The sequence below is a fragment of the Tarenaya hassleriana genome, unplaced genomic scaffold (genome assembly GCF_000463585.1).
Source record: "Tarenaya hassleriana unplaced genomic scaffold, ASM46358v1 Cleome5, whole genome shotgun sequence".
NCBI classification, from domain to species: Eukaryota; Viridiplantae; Streptophyta; class Magnoliopsida; order Brassicales; family Cleomaceae; genus Tarenaya; species Tarenaya hassleriana.
Window position 1 is genome coordinate 4,784,178 of NW_010967707.1, and position 23,502 is coordinate 4,807,679.

Consider the following 23,502-nt stretch of genomic DNA (forward strand, 5'->3'; position numbering starts at 1 on the left):
AAGGTTTAAAAATATATATATTTGAAAACTTCTACCCTTTCTAAAATGTAAACTTATATATATATGATGTAATATGGTTAAGAAATTCAAAACTTCCGTCACTTTAAAAAGTTTAATTGGAACCAAGATATAAAAGTTCATCATTTGGTTCAAATATATATATATATATATATATTTAAGCACACATATTTATAAGTATAGAGAGGTAAAACTTTGGTTTAGAAAAGAAGGTTAGAAAAAACAAAAAAAAATTAACGGGCTTCAAGCCCGGCCCGAGACCCGACTGGCCCGGTCCGACCGGCCCGTATCCCATTTGATCTGAAGTCCGAAAGCCCGAAGTTTAATGAGCCTACATTTTTTAGGCCCATGTCCTTATAATTTTCGGGTGGACTCCGGGCCGGGTTTCGGACTCCGGCCTTAATTGACATCCCTCCATAGAGAGAGAGAGAGAGGAAGACAAAGACACGGAAAAGACCGGTCATGGCATGGAGGGCTCTGGCAATTTCTTACCCACAGAACAATAAACTGTACCATCTTACATCGCATTATAATATTGACTCTGTCCCACTCTCTCTCTCTCTATATATATATACTTCTCTTTCATCAAATAGTACAACTTTCTCTCTCTTCTTCTGCTTCTTTTCTCTTCAAATATCTCTCTAATCTGATGATCCACGACGACATCGAAGAAAAACAGAAGGAATGTTATAAGTCGTTATAATCACAAACATAAGCATACTTGACTATGTAATATTACAATTTCATTAATCATCACTAAATTATTGATGAGACATACATACATACATACATACATACATACATACATACATACATACATACATACATACATACATACATACATACATACATACATACATACATACATACATACATACATACATACATACATACATACATACATACATACATACATACATACATACATACATACATACATACATACATACATACATACATACATACATACATACATACATACATACATACATACATACATACATACATACATACATACATACATACATACATACATACATAAGATTCATGTATCAGATTGATCATACGAAAACGAAAATCCAATATTTCATAAAAGATATAAACCGGTGGTCCATAAAGTCGTATAAAATCAACTAATTGAACTCTATATATACATACATATCCTAACCAATGATAGACAAGCCCTAAATCACGAAAAGGAAAAATGATGAAAACTACTGCATGCATGATTGGATTTACGGTCCGTGATGTATACTTATTACCTACCGAATATATATATATCATAACCACTAATCTACCATCCATCAATAATAGATACATATACACACACACACATATATATATATATAATGCTCTTACTGTTTCCTCCCAGGTGGTCGTGGTCGGCGGCTGAGGATTTGTGGTGGATGTAAGGTGGTTTTCCGTGCATGTTCTCCGGCGGAGGCCTCGAGTTATGAGTCTCCGGTCCTCTATAATCTATTTCATACACTTCCATACCCTTTTCCCCCGACGTTCCTATTATATATAATTAACACCAAATCCCACAAAAGAAAATCAAAATAAATTAGCAAAAACAACACATTTTTTACACAGCATATATATATATATATATATGTTATATAACAAGACTTTGGTCGGATCGAAGTTTAGAGGGAAACCTTTCACGGCGAGGAAGAGGTAAATGAGGAGCCACACGACGGCGACGGCTTTGCTTTTAGGCTTCATTTTCTCTTTCTAAAGAGGATTAATTACTATATATCTATAAAAAGATCCAAAAGTCTTTTTTTTTTTTTGCAAATTAGGGTTTTTTTTTTGTTTTCTTGGTTTTGAATTTTTAGTGTTGAATGGAGAGAGTGTGGGTGTGGGCTGACTATTATATATAGCGTGAGGAAAAAAAAAAGCGCATGTGTCCAAACAGGATGAGGAATTTTGTTACCAAAAGAATAAATTTAAAATAAATGATACTAGAGACGAACATTAAAAAAAATAAATTAGTTTAATATTCTTCTATATCACATTTATAACATCGGCACTTTAAATTAATTCACATTTGTTGATATGATATATTTAAAACGAAATCCAATATCTCTGGGTTTATTACATCGTTTTCACTGTACATATATATCAAGCAATGAACCAGAACTATAAAAAATTGTATGTAGTTGACTGGTCTAATTAGCTAGGCTCCATTGCTTGACGCAGCATTGCATGATTTATGATCAAACTGAGACTAAAAGAAATATAAATTACTCATAATAATAATGAAATAAATGATATCGTTTGATTTTTATATATATATATGATTTATGATCAAACTGAGGACAACTAAAAGAAATACTCCTATAAATTACTCATAATAATGAAATAAATGATATCGTTTGATTTATATATTGTGATACATTGTTTGCTTCTATCTCATGCTTCACATGAATTAGACCAGCTTTGTTTCATTGTTTTTCTTTAATACTTAGAAATATAATAGAAAGGTATATACACTAATATTGGAATCTTAGAAGAATAAAAAAAATACTTTTTTTAATTGAAAATTCCAATCAAATTATCATCAAAATACATAATTAAAAAAAACTATTTTAAAAAATTTAACTTGTCGCAACGTATCCTAATTAGCGGGCATCTTTCCGTGCTATATAATTCTCATGAGAGATTCCAATTCAACTGCATTGTTTGGTGAAGGAGCTAAATGTGAAGCGTTTTGAAACTTGGACCGTTGAAAATTTGTGTGCCAGTAATAAATATAACTCTTTGATTCAAGTAGCTCTATTTAATTTATGTACACGCATACGCCAATAGATACTACATCTTCAAATTTGAAATAGTTAGATATGAAAAAAAAAATCCTTTTTGGAGAAAACACCAAATTTGACATGATTTTGTATTGATGATCGCGATTTTAATGTAGTTTAAATCGGACGAATAAAATGTTATGACATGCGTTTAAGGAAACGCTATTTTGACATGGGGAATAGGAAACGCAGAAATAAGCGTTAACGTGCAAACGCTGTCCGAAAACGATGTTATTATATAGGGACCAAACGTATCATTTTCAAGAACATAATTTAGTGGGTCAATGAGTCATAAGGAGACATCGCTGGTCGAAACTGATGCGTAATAATAATAATAATAATAATAATAATAATAATAATAAATGGGTTTATTGTTTGACGTATTCTTCTTCTTACAACTGTACATCACAGTGCACTCCACCAAAAGAATTTAATTTAGTCGGTTGTGCATTCACAAAAAATACATTCTATTATTATAAAAAATTTTATATTCATAAGGAACTGTTCATATGCATTTATATAGACGTAGATGCTTACGTGGATGCATGTATATATGTGTGCGTATTTGTTTCCCGGCTAAGGTCGACAGGAAGTAATTAGCCGCGTATTAGGTTTCATTGATTGCGCTACTAATTCTGTTTAAGGGGCTTTAATTAGCAAGTGACCCAATCATTATTTTTAATATATGTGAATCTGAGTATTGAATATATACACACACACACGCGCGTCATTAAAAGCGAATTAAACCATATAACCAGGGATGATATATATATATATATATAAACCCTAAGTTGAAATGCTTTGAAACTATGATGTTAACATCATATCTAACATAAAATTCGTCTATAAAGCGGACCCATTTAATTTCATACATTCGTTTTCTATCCATAATCGTATTGTCCAACATCACAAAATGGATCTGATAGTGTAAATTACATACGCTACCTGCAAGTTGCAACTCAAAACATTATTACCATAGGAATCAAACGTCTAAACATCGAATAAAATGAACCAAACTAAATCAAAATAGACCTAAATTGTTATGCGTGCGTGCTGGTGGACCAATGCACTCGTGTTTCAGCATTGGACTGTGTTGACACTAAAACCTTCCATAGCTTCAAAACTTAGATTACGTCGACATTGCAATTAATATATATATATACTAACTACATATAAGATTTGGAATATATATATATATATATAGATTTTGGAACATGCTAATTTGTAACATTAATGTGTATCGGAGAAAACAAAGCTGTTAACAGATATATATATATGTCTTCATCTATATATGCATGTATTGAAAGATTAAAGCTTTGCCCATATGAATTCCATAAATGATCTGTCTGACTTCATTTCTCCTTCGGGTCCATCATTCACCAGCTATTTCATGGCTGGTTTAGGCATTGGCTTTCTTTCATTTTCGTACCCACCTCTTATACATTAACATATATACATTTTACATATATGTGTATATGTATGTATGTATCCAAGAGTTTAATGATATCCATGCACACATGCTGGCAAACATTTCATGATAATTGATGATGACAAGGATAGTCATACCAACTCGATTGTAAAGACTGATCTATAGTTATTATTATCTTCTTTTTTTTTTTGGAAAAAAGGGTTCAAGCATTGAAGAAAATAAACTAGTTATTATTACCTTATTATATGTATATAAATTTCGAATCCATGTTAATTTATTTGATAAATTCATTGAAATCTTATATAAACCATAGTATTCATCCGCACTTGGCTCGTCATGTATGTGGGTTACATTTTGGGCCTTGCGCAAAAGAGATATTGAACTGAAGGCCCATACAATAACACAATTACGTTTACGCCTCCACAAGTTTAGACCGGAATGCCGTCCTCGAACCGGACCGAACCGGAGGAAAGAATGTATATATAAATCGAATAGATATATTTTTTGTTTACAAAATCAGAAAATGAATAAAAAATAACTAAAGGGGAGTACAATTAAAATTTGAAATATCCACAACTAATTAATGTGACATTTTCTTAGAATGAATTATGTTTAAATCGCAACGTAAACTGAATTATGTAATGGTAAGTATACATAATTAAATTTTTTTTCACCGCAGGAAGCACATTTTATAAAGTTTTCATAATATTTTTCACACATAGGCGTGCATTTAAATTTTAAAAACTGGAAATAAATAGGAGAATTGGAAAAAAAAGGGCATATGGTTCTTTTTTTTTTTTCATACTTTCATCTCATTTGTGTGTATAAACATTTTACACAAATTGTTGTGGTTACCTATATTTCCACAAAAAAATAAAGATTATTACTAGAAAAAGGCTGTCCCGATTCTTGAGCTATTTGGTCAATCTTTCCGGAATAAAAAAATAATAAAATTTTAATTTTGACTAATCGATTAAATTAATTGCAGTGTGTGAACCCTTAACCCGAACCTTCTTCTTCATTCAGAAGCCATCCTCTCACCATTTTCTCTCCTATTCTTGCCGGCGCCGATTTGCTCCGACCAAGCACCGGCGTCCGTACAAATCCTACCTCCGAGACCTCTGAGTATTCTTCTTCCTTGTTCACACATTTCATTTCACGTTCTTCGACCGAACCCTCGATTTTTCCGGCGATTCCCGTGTCGGGTTTCGGATCCTGACCCGAATTTCTCGACATGGACTCCCCTTCCGGTCTGAAAAATTTCTCTCCATCTTCATCTTCTTCCTCTGCCTTTTCTCTGATGTTTGGTTCATGTGCTTCGCGTTGGTTATCAGACTCCCAGAATCTGAAAGCCAGCGACGACGATCTGTACGGAGCAGATCTGCTTCTGGTCAGCAACAGTGCATTTCCCGGCGGCGTCGAAGCCGGAGATACGAAAATTCTTCTAGGGTTTTTGTAATTTCCCCATTCTTCTTCTCCCTCTTGCGATTCTCGCCCGTTTTCTCGAACCGAATCCGGGTCGACCCAAGAATCCGGTCCGTTTCCCGGATATTTGTCCTTCCGTTTCGATTTTCGCCGGAAAGTAGGAAACGAGAACGATACCCACTTCGGCCAATTGCGGTCTAACGACCAGGTGTTGAGTTTTCCCGCGAAAGGACGGCGGAGTAAGGTGTCTGGGATCCATTTGCACCGAAGGGTCGGGTTTTCATGAGATACGGGTCGGGTCTGCGGCTTGGATCGCCTGACTCGGACTTGACCCATGCAAGTGACTTTCGGAGACGACGGTTCCAGGGTTGCTTCGGCGGCGACGGCGGAGGAGCTCTTGCTCCGCCGCACGAACAGAGGGCTCGAGCGCGTCCTTCCTCTGCTCCGGCTTCTGCTGCTGCCACTGCTCCTCAAGAACCGCATCAACGGCGGGGGATACTTCTCGACCCGACCCGGACTCGACACGGGTCTCCGGGACATCATCTTCTTCTTCTTCGTCTTCCCCAATCGACTGCGCTGTTTCTTGCTTTGCTTTTGTCTGCACTTGGATTTTTTCTGTCTTTAAAAAAAAAAAAAAAGGTGTCTAGCTTTTTTATTATTAAGGGAGATTTGAGGTCTCTGAGCATTAATGCTTTATTTAAAAATAAAGTATTTATGAGATTATCTGCTGTATTTTGGTGAAGTAATAAATACTTTTATTTTTATCAGATTTTCTTCAACTGAAAGAGTCTTTATCGTATTTACTTAAAATGATTTTAATTTTTGTAATTCTTGCCAATTTTACTCATTTAAAATGAAAATATCGAAAAGTCAAATCTTTACAATGTAGAAACCAAGAAGGTGGGACCATGTCATAAGAAGCGATGCCCTAGTCATCTCTTATATATATATATATAAAATAAAACCAGAAAAAGTAGCAAATCTATGGGGTTTGGACATATGAAACTGTGGCCTTTCTTCTTCGAATGATTTTCAAAAGTGAAGTCTTTTCAGACCAAAAAGCAAACACTCTTGTCTCCCACCACTCCCCCAAGCATCTTCTCAGTTAACCGACCAAACCTGTCTCCCCTCTCCATTCAATGGCCGGCTGCAGATTTCATGATCGATGTTTTTACCCAAATAGTAGAAAAAGTTTTGATTTTTCACTCCCTGAAACAAGAACCCTCACTTCTCTCTGTAACCATTTTCTCCCGAAGGTGAGAACTTTGGCCTCTAGAGAGAGATCCACTGCTGTTACATCATCAACGTGGCTAGGGATAAAATGGTAATTTAACGCAGAGTTGAGTTTTGCTGGTGAGCATAAATCTTCCTGGGAAGAGTCAACCAAGTCAGCTGGAGTCAACACTGAGAGGAGGTGTTCACTACTTTGTCTCAAAATAGCCATTGAAGCAAACGACAACATGAAAACATAAGAAGGAACTGAATTTTATGGCCTATACAAATTCATAAGATTACATATATAACAATCTACCAGACTTTCAACAGTCTAAATCTTTGGACATATTCAAACATTTCATGGGATATCCGAAGATTCTAGTAAAAATAAATTTTAATCGGTTATTTCATATACAGACGAGTTGTATTTTGATCATATCCATCACAAATTTTGATGATCTTGAGTTTGTCTTGCAGGTTAGAATTTCTCGGTAAGATTCGAGTCATCGGTTTCGTAGGACACTATTTATACAAGAAATTCTTATTACCTCGTCATTCTTTTTTTTATGCGTAAGCCATTTTTAAAAATAAATTTTGCCGCATCAACTACAGAACCGAAAAATTTTCGGTTATGTTTCGATGAAATTAAAATTAGGATTGGAATAACTTCCAACTCGCTAAACCGGTTTGAACCGGATACGGTACGGTGTTTGATTGTCCATATTTGTCGATGAAGTAGGCGTTTGAAGGATTTTTAATGAAACCTTTTTTTTTTACGACTATAACTAACATTATTACAATCTGTGTTTTGCGAAAAGGGTTTTAGTCGGGGTTTGTGTTCTTTCTCACTGTTCTTCTCTCGGTCGCAGCCCCTCTCTTCTTGGCCAGAGATTTCTCTGAATTTGCTGCGGTCTTCAGGTTTCTTATTCTTCCCTACATGGATTCGAGGTAAATAGGGCTTCTTCTTCACCCACGTTAATTCTCTGGTTTTTATGAAATTGGGACCGCCGTTGGATTTTCGATCTGTGTTCATGTCGTTCTTCGTCGGTTTTTAGGGTTCTTCATTGATGGAGAAAACCGCCTCTTTTCTGTTTGCCGGGACGAGCTTCAATAGGAAGAAGTTCGCTTCCGATTTCGCTAGGTTTAAGGTAATCATTCTCTCTCCGGTTCACCTTCGTGTTTGTCGTATTGACTTGATTTAGGTTCATATGTGGCGTATTCCTATTGTCAGGATGGGAAAGAAAACGATGAATCGAGCAAGGAACTGAGCTTCTTTGAGGAAGAGGAACCCGAACCAAAGAAGAAACTTGTGTCAACAAAGAAGAGGAAACAAAAATCTGCTCATTCAGGTTAACAGAAGGAACATGAACAATGTTTGTTTGATTGTTGTTCTCTGGGTTAGCATTTTGACTAACTCAGTATATGATGTTTTGGATTCAATTCTGGTGGTGGGTAAAAAGAAACTGTTGAGGGGTTTGAACTGTTCAAGATCTCGAAGAAAGTATCTGCTAAGGCTGATGATGAAGAGCAGAGAGAGGAGGATGAGATAGCCGATAACCCAAAGAAGGAATTCTATCGTCAAATGGAGGTTGGGACCGTCTTCCCTCGTTTCTTTTGGTGTCACTGTACCAACATCATGTCCATGTGTTTCATCAGAGGCAAGATTTATTGATTGTTTGTCCTCTGATGACAGCGAGATGCTTTGTCTCGGAAAAAGTACAGCATTCATGTCACCGGGAGCAACATTCCATCCCCACTTAGAAGCTTCGCGGAATTAGCATCGAGGTGCGTGGAATCAGGTTTCCGTTTGGCGGGTAGTTGTACTGATTTGGGTCTCGGGAAAAGTTGTTTGTAAAGTCTGGTCTTGAGAATGCGCAATGAAGATGGTGTCTCCTTTCCTTGGTTATTTATTTCTGTTGATATACTGTAATCATAAGTTTAAATCTTCTTACATCTTACGTTCCATCTTTCATGTTGCCATTTCATCGCATAGGTCTGTCTCTCCTCATGGTTGAGCCATACTGGTGCAATCTTTGGAATGAATGCTTTGCTTGTTTACAGGTATGGTTGTAAGCGATACATCTTGCGGAATTTGGCTGAACATGGATTCAAAGAGCCAACTCCAATCCAGAGGCAGGCCATTCCAACCCTCCTATATGTATGGTCTTGTTAACTCGAATCACTGTTTCTCTTTCTTACTATACGCAATCGCTTTGAAGAAAAGAGTACAAAAGGGAAGATTTGCTCATATGGATTTAATTTGTGAACGTCTTTATGAGTTTATGGTTCTAGTATTGATGTTTTTCATTTTTGTTGCCAGGATCGTGAATGCTTTGCCTATGCTCCAACTGGGTCAGGGAAAACCTTCGCTTTCATATGTCCAATGCTTATAAATCTTAAGGTAATTAGTTGTGTTTTCCCTTGAGGCTTTGAGCTGAATTATTATCGTAAATTCTGATTCTTGAATCATGCTTATGATTTCCCTGTCTATTTAGCGCCCTTCAACCGATGGTATAAGAGCTGTTATTCTCTCTCCCACTCGGGAGCTGGCTGCTCAAACTGCTAGAGAATGAAAGAAACTTACAAAAGGGAGCAAGTTTAGAATCAAAATAATGACCAAAGTCCTTGTCAAAACTGCTGATTTCTCAAAGCTTCACTGCGATATTCTGGTGTCGACGCCATTGCGGTTACAAAGGGTTATCAAGACCAAAAAAATTGACTTAAGCAAGTGCGTCCCGACATAGTTCAAATCCCTCAATAAAATTATTTGAGATGACAGGTTCCAGAAGATGGAAGTTATTTGTCGATACTTGCAAAATAAATCTATACTGATGCATTCATATATACACCTTTATCTGTTTGTATGTATATTCTCATTATAGTCTTTGTTGAATGACAGGGTTGAATATCTTGTCCTCGATGAATCTGACAAGCTGTTTGAGCTGGATTTGGTAAAACAGATTGATTCTGTGGTTAAGGCCTGTTCCAACCCTTCGATTGTACGTTCAATGTTCAGTGCTACACTGCCGGAATTTGTCGAGGAGCTTGCACGATCTAAGATGCACGATGCTGTTCGGGTGATTGTTGGCCGCAAGTGAGTAAAGGGAACAACACTAAAGCTCGTAATTTTTTCAGAAACTTCTGGCAAAGGATCATACATTTTCACATTCTCAGGAACACAACTTCGGAGACTGTTAAGCAAAAGCTGGTTTTCGCTGGAAGTGAAGAAAGAAAACTTCTTGCTCTTCGTCAAATCTTTGCAGAGGTGAGTCGGTTGTCTTAAAATGCTTTCTTTTACATGTTTAAATACCTCAAATTTCAACATTTTTGAAAATTGGATTTCTTGCATTTCACAAAGAAGCCTTGGAGAAGTGCATTTATATTTAGCTACTACACTAAGCTTGTGTATTGCGCTGGATTTTAAGTGCTGGAGATGAATGCTTTCGAGATTTATGAGTGAACATAATCTACTTTAACTCGTTAGTTTCAGTAATTATAGCTAGAGTTATTACATTTCTGTAACTGAGTTTTTCTACTTGGCAGTAGAGTCTGAAACCACCTGTCCTGATCTTCCTGCAAAGCAAGCAACGAGCGAAGGAACTCTACGACGAACTAAAATATGACAACATCAGAGTCGGTATCATCCATTCTGATCTCTCTCAAGCAGAGGTAACTTAGTCGAGATAATGAAACTTCTGAATGGAATTAGCTTCTTGTCTTTCGTTGGTTTCCAAATACTAACCTTAATCTTTGGGTGCAGCGTGAAAATGCTGTCGATAATTTCAGAGCCGGCAAAACATGGTTTCTGATTGCCACTGACGTGATTGCCAGAGGTATGGATTTCAAAGGTGTCAACTGCGTTATAAACTACGATTTCCCGGATCCTGCTTCAGCTTATATCTACAGAATAGGTATGTTTCTTTATTCTTGGAATCACATATAACCTCGAAAGTATGTCTAAACTGTTCGCTCCTTCGAACACCTAATGTGTGAAATTCAAAATGAATGCATATTTTACAAATTAGTAGTGTCTTATTATATACCATTTTCTATATTAAAATGGTATAAAAACATAAAAAATTAGAAACAAATATTTAATACCTTATAGGATATTTATCAATTGAAAATGAGAATATGATTAATATTTGGCTGTAAAATATAATGAGAGGTAATGATGATTTTCTTAAAAAGGATTACCATGGATATTTAAACTTATTTTTGGATTTATTCATAAACTAAGATAACAAAATCATACTTTCACAAAATGGTAATATATACGTATACGTATTTCTAATATGTATTTCGTTTTTTTCACTGTTAAGGAAAATGTGATATTAAAATGGACCGACGGAGAGAAAAAGGTCTCTCCGTATAATAGATAAAAATATTATGTGTTTGATAAAATATCCATATCCCTATTATCAAAATATTAATTTCCTAATATAGGCGTGTACCATCGAGTGGGACCCACTTTAAGCCTAGTGGCCCAATCAGTGGGCTCACACGCACACGTTACATACGGTTACACATTCCCTGACCCGAATTCCTCTCTCCCTCTCAATCGTGAATTCGTGATTATGTGACGGGATTTTTTCTCGGCTTCAGCGAAAATCCAAATACGCCAATTCGAATTCTCTCGTTTTCATTTCCGATGAAGTTGCTGTGAAGCTTTTGGCGATTGAGAACAAGTTTTTGAGTCCATAACGACCTTTTCTTCTTCCAGATCTTGGTTTACTGTCTCTTACAGGTACTGTTCTTGTTTTCTCCATGTTTATGAGTCGGATCAGGTTGATTTAGGGTTTAGTGTATTGATTTGCGGGTTCTGGTGGCGAATTTGTTCCTGTCGATTGAGTCCGCAGTGTTGAAAACCCTTTTTTGGGGCGTGTAGTTCAGATTTTGTTAATGGCTTCATAGTTTTGGGTTTCGATCAATCAGAGTATTTGAAGTTAAATGCATCTGTTTAGATTTCGCTGTTGTGGGTTCCAACGACACGTGATTATTATGATCAACTCGAACATTGACATTGTTGAGAAAAATCATTTGCTGAAATCTGACTTGGTAGACTGATCACTGTTTGATTTTGCCTGGACGATGATGAATTCATTATCGAGCCCGTAGCTGTCGACTTGGGTGCTCCTTTGCTTCTGTTGGTAAGAGAAATGATAGTTGACTCCTCACCATTCCTCCACCTACTACCATAAAACTTTTAGCCGAAATTCAAGAAATTGGTCAGTCATGTATCTGTTAAGGCACCACTTGTCAATTAAGGGGGTGAATGAATGATGAATTCCCCCAACTTTTAGTGTTTGCCTTCTCTGCTCTTAATATGGCATTGAGACCATTCAATTCATTTACATGACTTATTTGCTTTATCTGGTCAGGATCACACAGGGCAAGGACGGGATGGGTAAGAAAGGGAAATGGTTTTCTAACTTAAAGAAGGCTTTCAGCCCAGATTCAATGGTATTACATTTAAATTTGTGAACTTCCGCCATACTTCTGCGTATAAAATGTATGTCATTTCCTACGGGATTCTTGACATCTTAATACTTGCGTGTTCTCAGAAATTCAGACATAACGTGCCTCAGTATCATAATGGTGTCATCTCTGACCCTGTCTTGGTGGAGACCGTCAAAACATCTCCTCCTCCTTTTGAGGTGATTGTTGTGCAGAACAAGAACGAGTGTTCTTCCTCAGCCGATGTTTCTGCTTCTGCAGCTGCTGATATTCCTGAAGTTTCATCTCAGTCTGCCTTAGAGGTTGTTAATTGTGCTAAGCCTGCTCATATTACTGGGAAGTCGATTGACGAAGCAGCAACTATCATGATTCAGACAGCATTTAGGGGCTATTTGGTATGTTTTATCACTTTTATGTTTAGTATTGGCTACTCTGCAGACAAGTTGGTTACTCCTAATGTCATGTGCCATCAATGAATGCTGACACGATGATAAGTGTGTTAATGAAACGTTGATCAGTTCTCTAGTCTTTCACTGACTAGTCTTCACTGTTCCTGGATCAGTTCTCTAGTCTTTCAATGGAAGTATCAAACACTTTTTGCTATTTTTTCACTCCTTATTATGGATCTAAAGGTATCTTTATCAAGAAGCTCCTATGTTTGCAACCGTGTTGTCTGCTGTGGTTTCACTATTCCAGGCAAGAAGAGCATTGCGGGCCTTGAGGGGTCTGGTCAGACTTAAGTCACTGATGGAAGAACCTGTCATGAAACGACAAGTCGCAAATACCCTTAAGTGTATGCAGACTCTCTCTCATGTTCAATCACAGATCCAAACAAGGAGAATTAGGATGTCAGAAGAGAACCAGGCTCGCCAGAAGCAACTCCTTCAGAAGAATGCCATAGAGCTCGCCAACTTGAGGGTCTCTCCCTTTTCTTTCTCTCAAAACAGTGGTCAATTAACTAAACTGGTAGTTTAAATCATTTCTATGGAGTCCAGTCATTTTGTCTTATGCTTACACTTTTTTCCCCTCTTTTTGGCTGTGACTGCAGAATGGGGATGATTGGGATGATAGTTTGCAGTCAAAGGAACAGGTCGAGGCCAATATTCTGAGCAGATATGAGGCAGCGATGAGAAGGGAAAGGGCATTGGCTTATGCATACTCTCATCAGGTATTTCCTTGTGACCTAATGTACTCCTTACTGCTATTGATATGGTCCAACATCTGCTTTTTTATTCCGAAAATTAAGCAAATTCGGCCGTTGAAGTTAGTTTGTTATCTCTTCGGCAACATGAAGTAGCCTTAAAGTATGTTTAGGATACCGAGATCTAAAATCTGATTTCCGTTCATGAAGATTCACAAGAGTTCATTGCTTACTGTTCCTGGGGGATTGAATTCTCCTGCCCGTGGTTTCGTGTCCCGTCTTCTGATCATACTGTCCTTGTTGCAGCAAACCTGGAAAAACAACACGGGTTATGCAAACCCCACTTTGTTTATGGATCCAAGCAACCCGACCTGGGGCTGGAGCTGGTTGGAGAGGTGGATGGCCGGCCGTCCATGGGAGAGTCCTGAGAAGAAAAACGACAACAACGATGACCGAAATTCATTGGTTAAGAGTTCTATAAATCAGAACAATCCCAGAGTAGAGATTACGAAATCTGTCGCCCGCAGTAAACTCAACAGTAGTTCAGCTCAACCGAATACCCCATCATCGGCCAGAGCCCCGAGGAAGAAGAACAACTTCCTCGCCCCTCCGACACCTTCCCGGATAAACCCGTCTTTTAGAAAATCCAAGAACACGAAGCCATCTAGCCCCGACGATGATGCCCAAAGTATGGTGTCAATGAATTCTGGGAAGAACCCTAGGCGCAGCATTGCAGGGTCTTCATCATCATCATCTCCATCATCGTTATCCGTCAGAGACAATGAGAGCCTGGCTAGCTCACCAGCCCGAGCCAAGCTCAAGCCTCAGGGAAATGGAAATAGAAATGGTGGTTCGGACAAGGCAAAGGCAACAGTGAAGAAGCGGCTCTCCTACCACTCGGGCTCCTCCCCTGCGCCCCCCAGGCCGAGGCGATTTTCGGCTCCTCCAAAGGTGGAGAATGGCAGGTTAGACATGGAGATTGCCGTTAACAACAGAGGAAGGAAGCTTGAGGTAAAATAATGTTTGAAAGAGATATCTGAGAATACGTCCCGCCACGCATGCCGTCCTGGACCTGGAGGATGCGAGATTCATTTGTGCAGTGTAAGCGTCCCTCATTTATTTTATTATTATTTTTATTGTTGTTATTATTACCTTTTTTTTCTGTTATTTATTTATTTTCGGAGTCTGATAAATTCAAGATCTGTTATACTGAATCTTGTAATTGCTTTTAATATGCTCGATTACTTTTGTCATTTGAAGTGTACAGGAAAACTTGAATTTGCAGTTGATCTTTTATATATATATATATATATATATATATATATAGGTTATACGTGCATTGAATGGACGATAAGTAAAAAATTTGTTGAAGTTATGGTGTGAGCTGCAAAACCTTCTGAGGCAACCGGAGGTGTTTGACGTTGACTTTCGTAGCCGACTTCTTGGCCAAGCAAAGATACAAAATTGCATTATATAATCTGTTTTTCCATGAAGAACCTAAAGCCTAGAAGGCGGTGATCGCTATCGGGGAAACCGAACACGAGCGCTCTGGTTCCACTACAACCTTTTGTTTTTTCCTGTCGTGTTGCTTGATCTGCGGTAACAATGGTAAGTTTATGTTTGTTTGTGTTCTATTCTTCTTCTTCTTCTTTTTCTTCTTCGTTTTTTCGTCTTACGTGTGATTTGTTCTTGCGTGCGCGGGTTGCTTTTTCGGGTCTGTGTCGTCTTCATTGGGGGATTTTGGATTTTGATAGACGATGGTAGGATTATGGGTTACAGAGATCTTTGTCGGCGATTGATTTCTGTAGTGCTACGTGTCCTTCCTTCTCCGGTTGCATTTCTTCCTCCCCGATGACCGATTGGGAGAGAATCTGAATGTTCGAATTTGATCTCTAATTGATTTCGTTTTCCTTTCTGCGTTCTGGAGATGAGAGTCACAACCCAAGTTTCATTGATTGCTATAACATGGATAGAATAAGTTCTTACAAACCAAGAAATCTCTGTCCGGAACATTGGGACAAGTGGTGGAGTTACTGGAAAATTTGTTCGGAGTGTTGTGTAATATCAGAAAGTTGCTGCTGAGATTTCTGTTTTATAGGCATCTCTTTGTCTGATCAGGTGGCGCCAATAGTAGCAGGCATGGCGGTGGCCGCTGCAGCATATGCAAGCAAATATGGAATGGAGGCATGGCAAGCTTTCAAGGCAAGGCCCCCGAGGCCCAGAATCCGCAGGTTTTATGACGGCGGCTTCCAATCTACAATGACACGGCGAGAAGCTGCTCTGATTCTCGGAGTTAGGTATACATCTCCCCTTCTTAATCTTCCTAAAACCTGATTTGATCAACTAGACGCGTGAGACGAGGGAAGTAATTTTGATTTTGGAATCACATTGGACTGATAAGCTACTAGTCTTTCGGCTCATTATCTCAGAAAGCGGGCTGATACTTGCTGCTCATCTTGTTTTCGTGGAATACAATACGAGGGATTCAAAACCCGCGTACTATATTTCATCGGCGGTCGAAAATTGAATCACTCGGATGTCTTTTGTGAGGTTTGAAATGGGTGGAAGCTCGTGTTCTTGTTGTGGACTAAGAGTGCGTTCTTGATCATCCAATGTATGGTCTTTAACAGAGAAAGCACGGCGAGGGAGAAAGTGAGGGAAGCGCATAGGAGAGTGATGGTGGCTAACCATCCAGACGCAGGGGGAAGCAATTACCTCGCGTCCAAGGTCAACGAAGCCAAAGATATTATGCTCGGCCGGTCCAATGGAAGCGCTTCTGCCTTTTAACCGTCTCGCCTCTTTACTAGCAGATAGATCCGATTACGAACGGATGTCATGACTTGGGACACAATCTCGTTATGGAGCTTGTATTCTTTCATCTCGTTTGAATTCGATTTAACTTTTCAATTTACATGAAAGGTTCATACCCAAATTTTGTTTTTAATAAATAAAATTTTAATTTCATTTTTTAGTCTAAAATAAATTCGAATTTTATAATCATTATCGTTTTTAAATACACATCATCATTTATATATCCTTTCCAAACAAAAGAGAGGGCGTACTTACAAGCGTAGAAAATGTTCCGAACGTAGCACCCACCAACTATAATAAAATGGGCTTAGCCTATTGGGCCCATTAGTAGGCCCGATCAGATGTTATATCGACGAGGCTTTCTCGTGCTGCATAAATAATTGTCCCGTTAGGGTTTTTGTCGCCGCTTCAGATTTCTGCTTCGTCGCGCTCTCTCCTCTGTGGCCGCACTCTCACTCTCGTCAACATGGGGTATGGTTCTCTCTCTATTTGATCTTCCCCATTTGTCTTTATTCTCTGTTTATTTGGCGCTGTTATTGTCCGTTGTTTCGATCAAACTCGAATGGATTTCGGATTTCGTTTTGTGTTGTGATCTTGGAGATGGTTCGTCTTTCATTCGGAACGCTTTGGATCTCACCATATGTTTGTATTAAATTTAAGTGTCATGCTTATTGACTGATTGTTCCATGATTCTGTATATTCTCTTTGTTTCTGATTCTCGACGAGCTATTTAAATTTTTGAACTAGCGAATTTTGTTATGCGTCTGCATTTGGGAATTTGAGGTCATGCGTTTTGAACCACGAAACAGCAATAAGTTTGTCAGATGCTTGTCAAGTATTTGATAAGATGCTTGAATAAATAGATTGCTCTGAGATGGTTATACTGATCGGATTTGATGTAAAACCTTCAGTTGGTTGTCGAGCAGTGTTTTTTGTTTGGGAGTCTGTGTGTTTGTTAAAAAGGCCCCTTTGCTTTTGCTGAAATAATAGAGATGTTGGATTCTATCTTGCTCGAGTATGTACTCAGCACTGTTGTTGGGATTCTCCAAATTTTGGGAATTGATGTTTCGATTTCTTTTACGGTATTTGATTTGTTCAGGAAGACGCGTGGTATGGGAGCTGCCCGCAAGCTGCGGAACCACCGCAGAAGGCAAAGGTGGGCTGACAAGTCTTACAAGAAGTCTCACCTCGGGAACGAATGGAAGAAACCCTTTGCCGGATCTTCACATGCAAAAGGAATCGTCCTTGAGAAGATGTAAGGCCGCTGATGCTAATTTCTACTGTATTCTTTGCACTCTTATATTGGGCGTTGTAATTCCATGTAGTCTTATTAAATAATACTGGCTTGACAATTGCAGTGGTATTGAGGCTAAGCAGCCCAACTCTGCTATCCGTAAGTGTGCTAGGGTTCAACTGATCAAGAATGGAAAGAAGATCGCAGCTTTCGTTCCCAACGATGGTTGTTTGAACTACATCGAAGAAAACGTGAGTTGATTGAGAATGAAAAGCTCGGGTATCATCATTTGGTGATTTTTTTCTTACTAAAAACGATCAAAATTTGTGAAACAGGACGAGGTGTTGATCGCGGGATTTGGACGTAAGGGTCATGCCGTGGGAGATATTCCTGGAGTTAGGTTCAAGGTGGTGAAGGTATCTGGTGTCTCCCTCTTGGCTCTCTTCAAGGAGAAGAAGGAGAAGCCTCGCTCTTAATTAAATATCGTCTCACCCTTTTTTGGTAGTTTGGTTTGGTCTCACTGCTTTTCGTTTCAAGAACTATGTGTTCAGTTCTTACTCTTTAGTCTATCCGAGGAGTTTTGAGTTTTCTCATGTCATGAATCATTTATTTAAGTATTTTTGTTTCACTTGCCATCCACTTCTTTTGTTTTGTTTGTTATCAAGCATTTCACATATTCTCTTTTCTCCTGTTTGAGTGAGTTATGCCTTGTCCTAATACGTAGAAACACCACGAGTGTTTTTTCTTTTCTGTTCAATTATCAGATCTGGTGGGGAAAAAACTTGATCACGTAAACGAACGTAAATCTGTCATTCTTTACATTCCTAACAACAGTGCGGTTAACAATCTTCTTCACCCCAAAAAGACCAAAAAAAAAAAGACATCATTGGCATCAAACATCTATCTCTTGAAGTGTTTCCCTCTTGCACCCCCATCTCTTTGTTCACATCCAAAGCTTTCTCATTTGCACATCTTTGGCTTCCTTAATCCGAAAAAAAAAGAAAACTTTTAAGATCCACACTAAGTGTTAATCGGCTAACAAAAGAAGAGAAAAAAGAACTTCGGTGATTTTTTTCTCACCTAAGGACTCTGTAAAATGAATCTGGAAAAGCCGGAACTTGGGGAAAGTGATGATGATTAAGCATCTACTTTAGTATTGTTGTTTAGTTTTCTATCTCTGTTGGTTGGCTTAAGGGCAACATGCTTGAGCCTGTAGCTGAGAAGGGAAGGCCCAAAGATGCTGTATTTCCCAGCACTGCTGAATGCTGTTTCTGCATCTTCCCCTCTCTTGAAAACCACCTTGGCCTTTTTGCTTTTCTTCATGACCTCTGTCTCTGATTCCCTCAGAGCTCCATACCTGCTAAAGATCTTATTCAACTTTTCTACTGATGGAACTGAATCCAAATCAGTAAAGTTCAGTATTAGTGCATTGGGTGCCATTGCATCCTCGTCTTCCTCGTAACAATCTTCCTCACAACTATTATCAGAACACTCTTCAGCCGAGTTTTCTGTGCCAGGATGCTCTTTAGAGGCTGACCCAGAGAGTTTCTCCACCTCAGTTGGACCATTGTCTTTAGTAGGAATATCAGGCACAACTTCTGTAGCTTCGCTCTTCTTCTCTGGCAGTATTTGCTCTTCAGAATAGTCTTTCACATCATCGGGCTTCATCGAGAGACGTTTTTCTTGGGTATTGTTCTTGGCCACCATTTTTGGTGTCGATCCACTGCAAGGCTTGAGTAAGGTAGGAGTTGAAGAATTCATCTGGCTCGCCACCCTAAGTATGCTAGCTCCAATTCCAAAGACTGGTTTAGGCTTCTGTGGTTTATTAGTATCACCTCCTGACAAGTTTCCTTTCCTATCTTTTTTTGCAGAATCTTGAGATATCAGATCCTCCAATGGTAGATTGTTCTTCTTGATCCTCTTAATTGACTTGTCAGATTCTGAAAACTCTGCCTTGCGTTTCCTGTCAGGAAACTGCTTACCATCAGATTTGTCATCTGCTCCACTCCCTTTACTTTTACTCCGGCGTTTTTCAGCAATGAACTCTATCAAAGTTTTCTCCTTTTTATTCCGACCAGTTCTATCGTCAGACTCACCCCTTTGCTTTTGACCAGACTCGTTGTTCTCTTCTATCCTTCTCTTTTCAGAAGACACTTGTTCAACAGTTTTCGGTTTAGCCACTTGAGATATATCCTTGTTCACTCCTGGAGGAGCAACCTTTGGTGCAGACTCTACAGATCCACGAAGTTTTTCGAACTGAGGAAGATCGGGATAACCTTTCCATCGGTGAAAAGCCAATAACTGAGCTCGATGACTTGTGAAATGCAGTTTATCAGTCAGACTGTAGCTAGGAGTACATGCTATAATCTTTATATACTCAACAAGTTTAGCAGGTTCAAAGAAAGATGCACTTGAGATACTATCTCCACCTTCTCTTACACTCGATTCTTCTCGAATGCCAGGATTTATTACGTTCTGAGTCTTGATCTTGTTATATACTTCCTCCGAGATACAAGGACAGGCTAAACCAAACTCTGTCCTCCGAGAAACTTCCTCCAATGCACAGTCAATAGCATGGCGGAACTCAGCCAAGTTGCTCTGCTTCTCCAACTGTGAGAAATGCTGATGGAATGGCTTTATCCGGGATGGGTCATTCCAAGCAAAGGTGTGATCCCCAAAATAAGTTACCAAGGAAGTGCCTTTCTTAAAGTACTTCTTTGCTTTTTCTGATGCATCCGAGGCATCAAATTTCTGTCCCGGCCACCACGGATGGCTCCTCACTTTTGCCCAAACCAAATCTGAGTCACTGAAATTTGGCTTTGCATCCTCGCTCTTGTACAGCTTCAAACCTGCAGCTGGCTTACCTTCCTTATCCTCAATTTCCATATCTTCCGTTTCTGACCTATCGAGATGTATTTGCCCATTAACATTTCCGTGTGAACACGAATCTTGAAGTCTAACATCAGAATCCCTCTCATCACCGGGATTAATACTGTCAGAGCGGATTGTCTCTTGTTCCATTGCATCATGACTGTTTTCTTCTGCTTCCTTATCAGCCAAAAGCTTACTACGGATCCCATCAGAATCCTTTTCAGCCATTGTCTCCTTGTTGTTTGCCATCAATATCTCACCGCTACCACTGGGGAACTTCTTTTCACAGCATTTAATCTCCACGTCTACGTTTTGGGTCTCTGCTTCTAAATCAAACCCTCTATTTACAGCGTCTGTTTTCCTCTCCAGATCAGTACATTCACTTCTCTTGTCCATCGTATCATCCCCAGCTGAAACCGAGCTGCCACAACCCTGTTCAGAAGAGACTCCGGCTTCCAGTTCATCCCTAGCCCCGTGTTCCACCTCCTCAACCCCCACCTGAACTTCCCCGCTCACTTTGTCCACTAGGGTTTCCGATGGAAGTTCGTTCCCACCACCGGAACTCGAAGCATTAACGCTATTAACAGTATCCGTATCCATGTCTGACCCCGTCGACATCAGGACTACAAAGAAACCCTAGAGAACGCGTATGACAAGCATAAATTACCTCGTAGACTTGCATCCAAAACAACAATAAACAAGATTCATAGCGACACACGAGAGAGAGAGAGAGCAAACCGAGCAAACCTACGGCGGTCGTTCTCCGGCGGCGGCGACGGAGCTTGCTTTTGGAGTAAAACGAAGAGAAAAGATGAGGAATTGCACAGAGACGGGGTTCGCTTGTTGGGCTTTATTTGTTGGGAGATGTCCACGTGGCAACTTCATTTGCTGTCTCTTCTTCTTTGCTATTTTACCTTTTCCTTCAACAATTCAGCTTAGAACCAATTGCAGATGATGATGGTGGTGGTTGTCATCATTACCATCACCATCATATCATCATCATCATCATCATCATCATCATCATCATCAGAGCATATAAATCCCTAGATGAGCATGAAGGGTCGTGGACTTTTGATTCATTTACACACGAATTCAGGGTATTAACACTGTTTAACACACATGAACATAGGTATATTACAACCTCGTATACATACAATGGAAATGGAACGTGGTCAGTCACGGTCTAAGTGCCATTCACTGGCATAGTAAGAATTAGGCAGACCGAGCCAGAACTTGAAAGCCTCGGAGGCTCTCTTCCGTTCGATCCGTCTGTCCTGCCTTGCCTGTGAAGCATGCTTGCTCGTGAACATCCTCGAATGCATCTCCACGTATATTTTCTTGTACTTTGTCTTGTTCGGATGTATCCCATTCTCCTCCATGCACGCAATTATCTCCAACGCCTTCCTGAAAAAAGCTGCCCTTACACATATATCTGCTAATGTATCCAACAATCCTTCATCTGGTTTCATCAATGGAGGAGGGGGAGGATGACTTGAAGAATCACCACCTTCGCCTTCTCCTCTGGTTTTCACCTCGAGCCTCTCCTTGATCTCCTTCCACAACAAAAGGGCTTCGCCCGGTTTCCTGGCCACTGAGATTCCATTGGCAATGCTTCCATAGGTTGCCACATTAGGGTAAAACCCGTTTTCTTTCATCCTCGAAACCACTTTCTTTGCTTCTTCAACCAAACCCAATCTGCAATACCCTTCAACCAACATGTTCCATGCAATCAGATCAACTTTGACCCGTGGATCCCTCACCATCTCATCAAACACCTTGTTTGCCAACTTGGGTTGTCCCGAGGTTGCGAAAGCTTTCATCAAAGTAGTGTAACTGATCTTACTCGGAGCAATCCCTTTCGTTCTCATCTCATTGAAGAACGCTAAAGCTCCTGCACTATCGTCTATCAGTATACATCCATCTATGATGATGTTATAGGATACCACATCTGGCTCGATTCCAGCATCTTCAGCCATCTCCCTCAGCAAATCCTCTGCCTTATCTATCTGCAACTGTTTACAGTACCCTTTGAGTAGAACATTGTATGTGACCCTATTCGCCGGTATACCCATCTTAGCCATCTCGGCCAATACTTGACGAGCTCTTTCCATCATACCTGCCTTCACAAACGCTGACACAACGGTCGTGTATGTAACATTATCCGGGTGACTCTTCGTGTCATCTTGATGCCTCATTGCCTCAAGCATCCTAACCGTGTCAGCTACTCGCCCATCCTTCATATAACCTTTCATCAGCGTAGTGTAGATCCTCGAGTCGGGAGCAAAGGGTTTAGGCAACAATGGAGGTTCACCACTCGGGTTAATCGAGTTAGGTAGCAACTTCTGGAACACATCCTCAGAGCCCTCGCTGTTCAACTCATCCCGAGCCAAATAACCCGATTCATCATCATCATCATCATCATCATCATCATCATCATCACCATCATCTTCTGCTTTCTTCAGATCCGCTGAATTACATTCCCGTAGAATCCTGCAGATGTCTCTCCTTCTCTCTCTCATTGCTTGAACAATCCTCTCCGCTGTTCTCAAATCACCGAATCCAACATATGCCGCAACAAGAGAATGCATTGTCGTCATACAAACCGGAATCCCCTTCTCTATGATCCTTTCTAATACGAAAACGATCAAGCCCTTCCGATCAACCCTAGCACACAGCTTGATCATCACATTGTATGTCAACACATCGGGTTGGCAACCCCATTCAGGCATTTCGTCGAACAGCTTCAAAAACCTCCCGGTATCACCAAGATTTGCACAAGCATTCAACACGGCGTTAAACGCAGCCGTATCGGGCCTAGACTGAGCCACCAATGACGGGTCCGCGAAGCGCCGGACGCGTCGGGTCCCGGCGGTGAATAGCTTGACGGACTCTACCGGACCTTCGTCTCCGGCGGCGGCTAGGTTGGCTACGGCGGCGGTCCACGCCTTGACGTGGGGGAGGTAACCTGAACGGAGCATGGACTTGATGACGGAGGAAGAGTAAAGGGTTTGGCCTGATTTTGCGGCAGCCATAGCGAGGAGGCCGAGGGGGTTAGCGTCAAGGCGGTGGAGCTGAGTATCCATGTCTGACCCCGTCG

At 39.8% G+C, this 23,502-nt stretch overlaps 7 protein-coding genes across 14 annotated transcripts in view; 3 read left to right on the top strand and 4 right to left on the bottom strand.

Moving 5' to 3' along the window:
• Positions 1-454: 454 nt before the first annotated feature.
• LOC104826977 lies at positions 455-1,837 on the bottom strand. The gene is made up of 3 exons (XM_010559967.2): positions 1,677-1,837; positions 1,378-1,533; positions 455-664 (listed from the first exon to the last, which is right to left on the bottom strand). Exons 1-3 carry the CDS (start codon positions 1,741-1,743, stop codon positions 660-662), a joined length of 228 nt encoding a protein of 75 aa, XP_010558269.1. The 5' UTR covers positions 1,744-1,837; the 3' UTR covers positions 455-659.
• A 3,351-nt stretch (positions 1,838-5,188) lies between these two features.
• Positions 5,189-6,408, bottom strand: LOC104826978. Its single transcript, XM_010559968.1, has one exon. The coding sequence runs from the start codon at positions 6,217-6,219 to the stop codon at positions 5,251-5,253; it is 969 nt and encodes a 322-aa protein (XP_010558270.1). The 5' UTR covers positions 6,220-6,408; the 3' UTR covers positions 5,189-5,250.
• A 1,284-nt stretch (positions 6,409-7,692) lies between these two features.
• Positions 7,693-11,584, top strand: LOC104826980 (DEAD-box ATP-dependent RNA helicase 57). Its single transcript, XM_010559973.1, is given in 13 exon segments — positions 7,693-7,839; positions 7,947-8,039; positions 8,123-8,240; positions 8,352-8,479; positions 8,585-8,676; positions 8,953-9,049; positions 9,212-9,292; positions 9,387-9,619; positions 9,791-9,985; positions 10,066-10,156; positions 10,438-10,560; positions 10,652-10,802; positions 11,497-11,584. Coding segments are annotated over 12 exon segments (1,440 nt in total). The 5' UTR covers positions 7,693-7,839; positions 7,947-7,958; the 3' UTR covers positions 11,547-11,584.
• On the top strand, positions 10,724-16,400 carry LOC104826979 (mitochondrial import inner membrane translocase subunit TIM14-2-like). 4 transcript variants are annotated; one of them, XM_010559971.1, is made up of 7 exons: positions 10,824-11,638; positions 12,273-12,354; positions 12,456-12,743; positions 13,045-13,266; positions 13,397-13,516; positions 15,608-15,786; positions 16,120-16,400. In XM_010559971.1, the coding sequence occupies exons 2-7, from the start codon at positions 12,295-12,297 to the stop codon at positions 16,274-16,276; spliced, it is 1,026 nt and encodes a 341-aa protein (XP_010558273.1). In that variant the 5' UTR covers positions 10,824-11,638; positions 12,273-12,294; the 3' UTR covers positions 16,277-16,400. The 4 variants fall into 4 exon arrangements, with proteins under 4 accessions (XP_010558272.1, XP_010558273.1, XP_010558271.1 ...); XM_010559970.1 differs by lacking the exons at positions 10,824-11,638; positions 15,608-15,786; positions 16,120-16,400 and adding exons at positions 10,724-10,802; positions 13,796-14,742; XM_010559969.2 differs by lacking the exons at positions 15,608-15,786; positions 16,120-16,400 and adding an exon at positions 13,796-14,742 and having other exon boundaries at positions 11,112-11,638.
• Positions 16,401-16,666: 266 nt separating this feature from the next.
• On the top strand, positions 16,667-18,173 carry LOC104826983 (40S ribosomal protein S23). The gene is made up of 4 exons (XM_010559974.1): positions 16,667-16,771; positions 17,400-17,555; positions 17,659-17,785; positions 17,870-18,173. Exons 1-4 carry the CDS (start codon positions 16,767-16,769, stop codon positions 18,008-18,010), a joined length of 429 nt encoding a protein of 142 aa, XP_010558276.1. The 5' UTR covers positions 16,667-16,766; the 3' UTR covers positions 18,011-18,173.
• Positions 18,174-18,301: 128 nt separating this feature from the next.
• LOC104826984 lies at positions 18,302-21,261 on the bottom strand. 4 transcript variants are annotated; one of them, XM_010559978.1, is made up of 3 exons: positions 21,157-21,261; positions 18,615-21,041; positions 18,302-18,516 (listed from the first exon to the last, which is right to left on the bottom strand). In XM_010559978.1, the coding sequence occupies exon 2, from the start codon at positions 21,021-21,023 to the stop codon at positions 18,672-18,674; it is 2,352 nt and encodes a 783-aa protein (XP_010558280.1). In that variant the 5' UTR covers positions 21,024-21,041; positions 21,157-21,261; the 3' UTR covers positions 18,302-18,516; positions 18,615-18,671. The 4 variants fall into 4 exon arrangements, with proteins under 4 accessions (XP_010558280.1, XP_010558277.1, XP_010558278.1 ...); XM_010559975.1 differs by having other exon boundaries at positions 21,144-21,237; XM_010559976.2 differs by having other exon boundaries at positions 21,153-21,236.
• Positions 21,262-21,453: 192 nt separating this feature from the next.
• The window catches only part of LOC104826985 (pentatricopeptide repeat-containing protein At3g09650, chloroplastic), a 2,694-nt gene continuing 645 nt past the window's right edge, over positions 21,454-23,502 (bottom strand). The window contains exon 2 of one of the 2 annotated variants that reach the window (XM_010559980.2): positions 21,454-23,480. In XM_010559980.2, coding sequence (XP_010558282.1) covers positions 21,578-23,480 — 1,903 coding nt within the window. In that variant the 3' untranslated portion in view covers positions 21,454-21,577. The remainder of the gene's footprint in view (positions 23,481-23,502) is intronic. The other variant, XM_010559979.2, reaches the window with a different exon arrangement.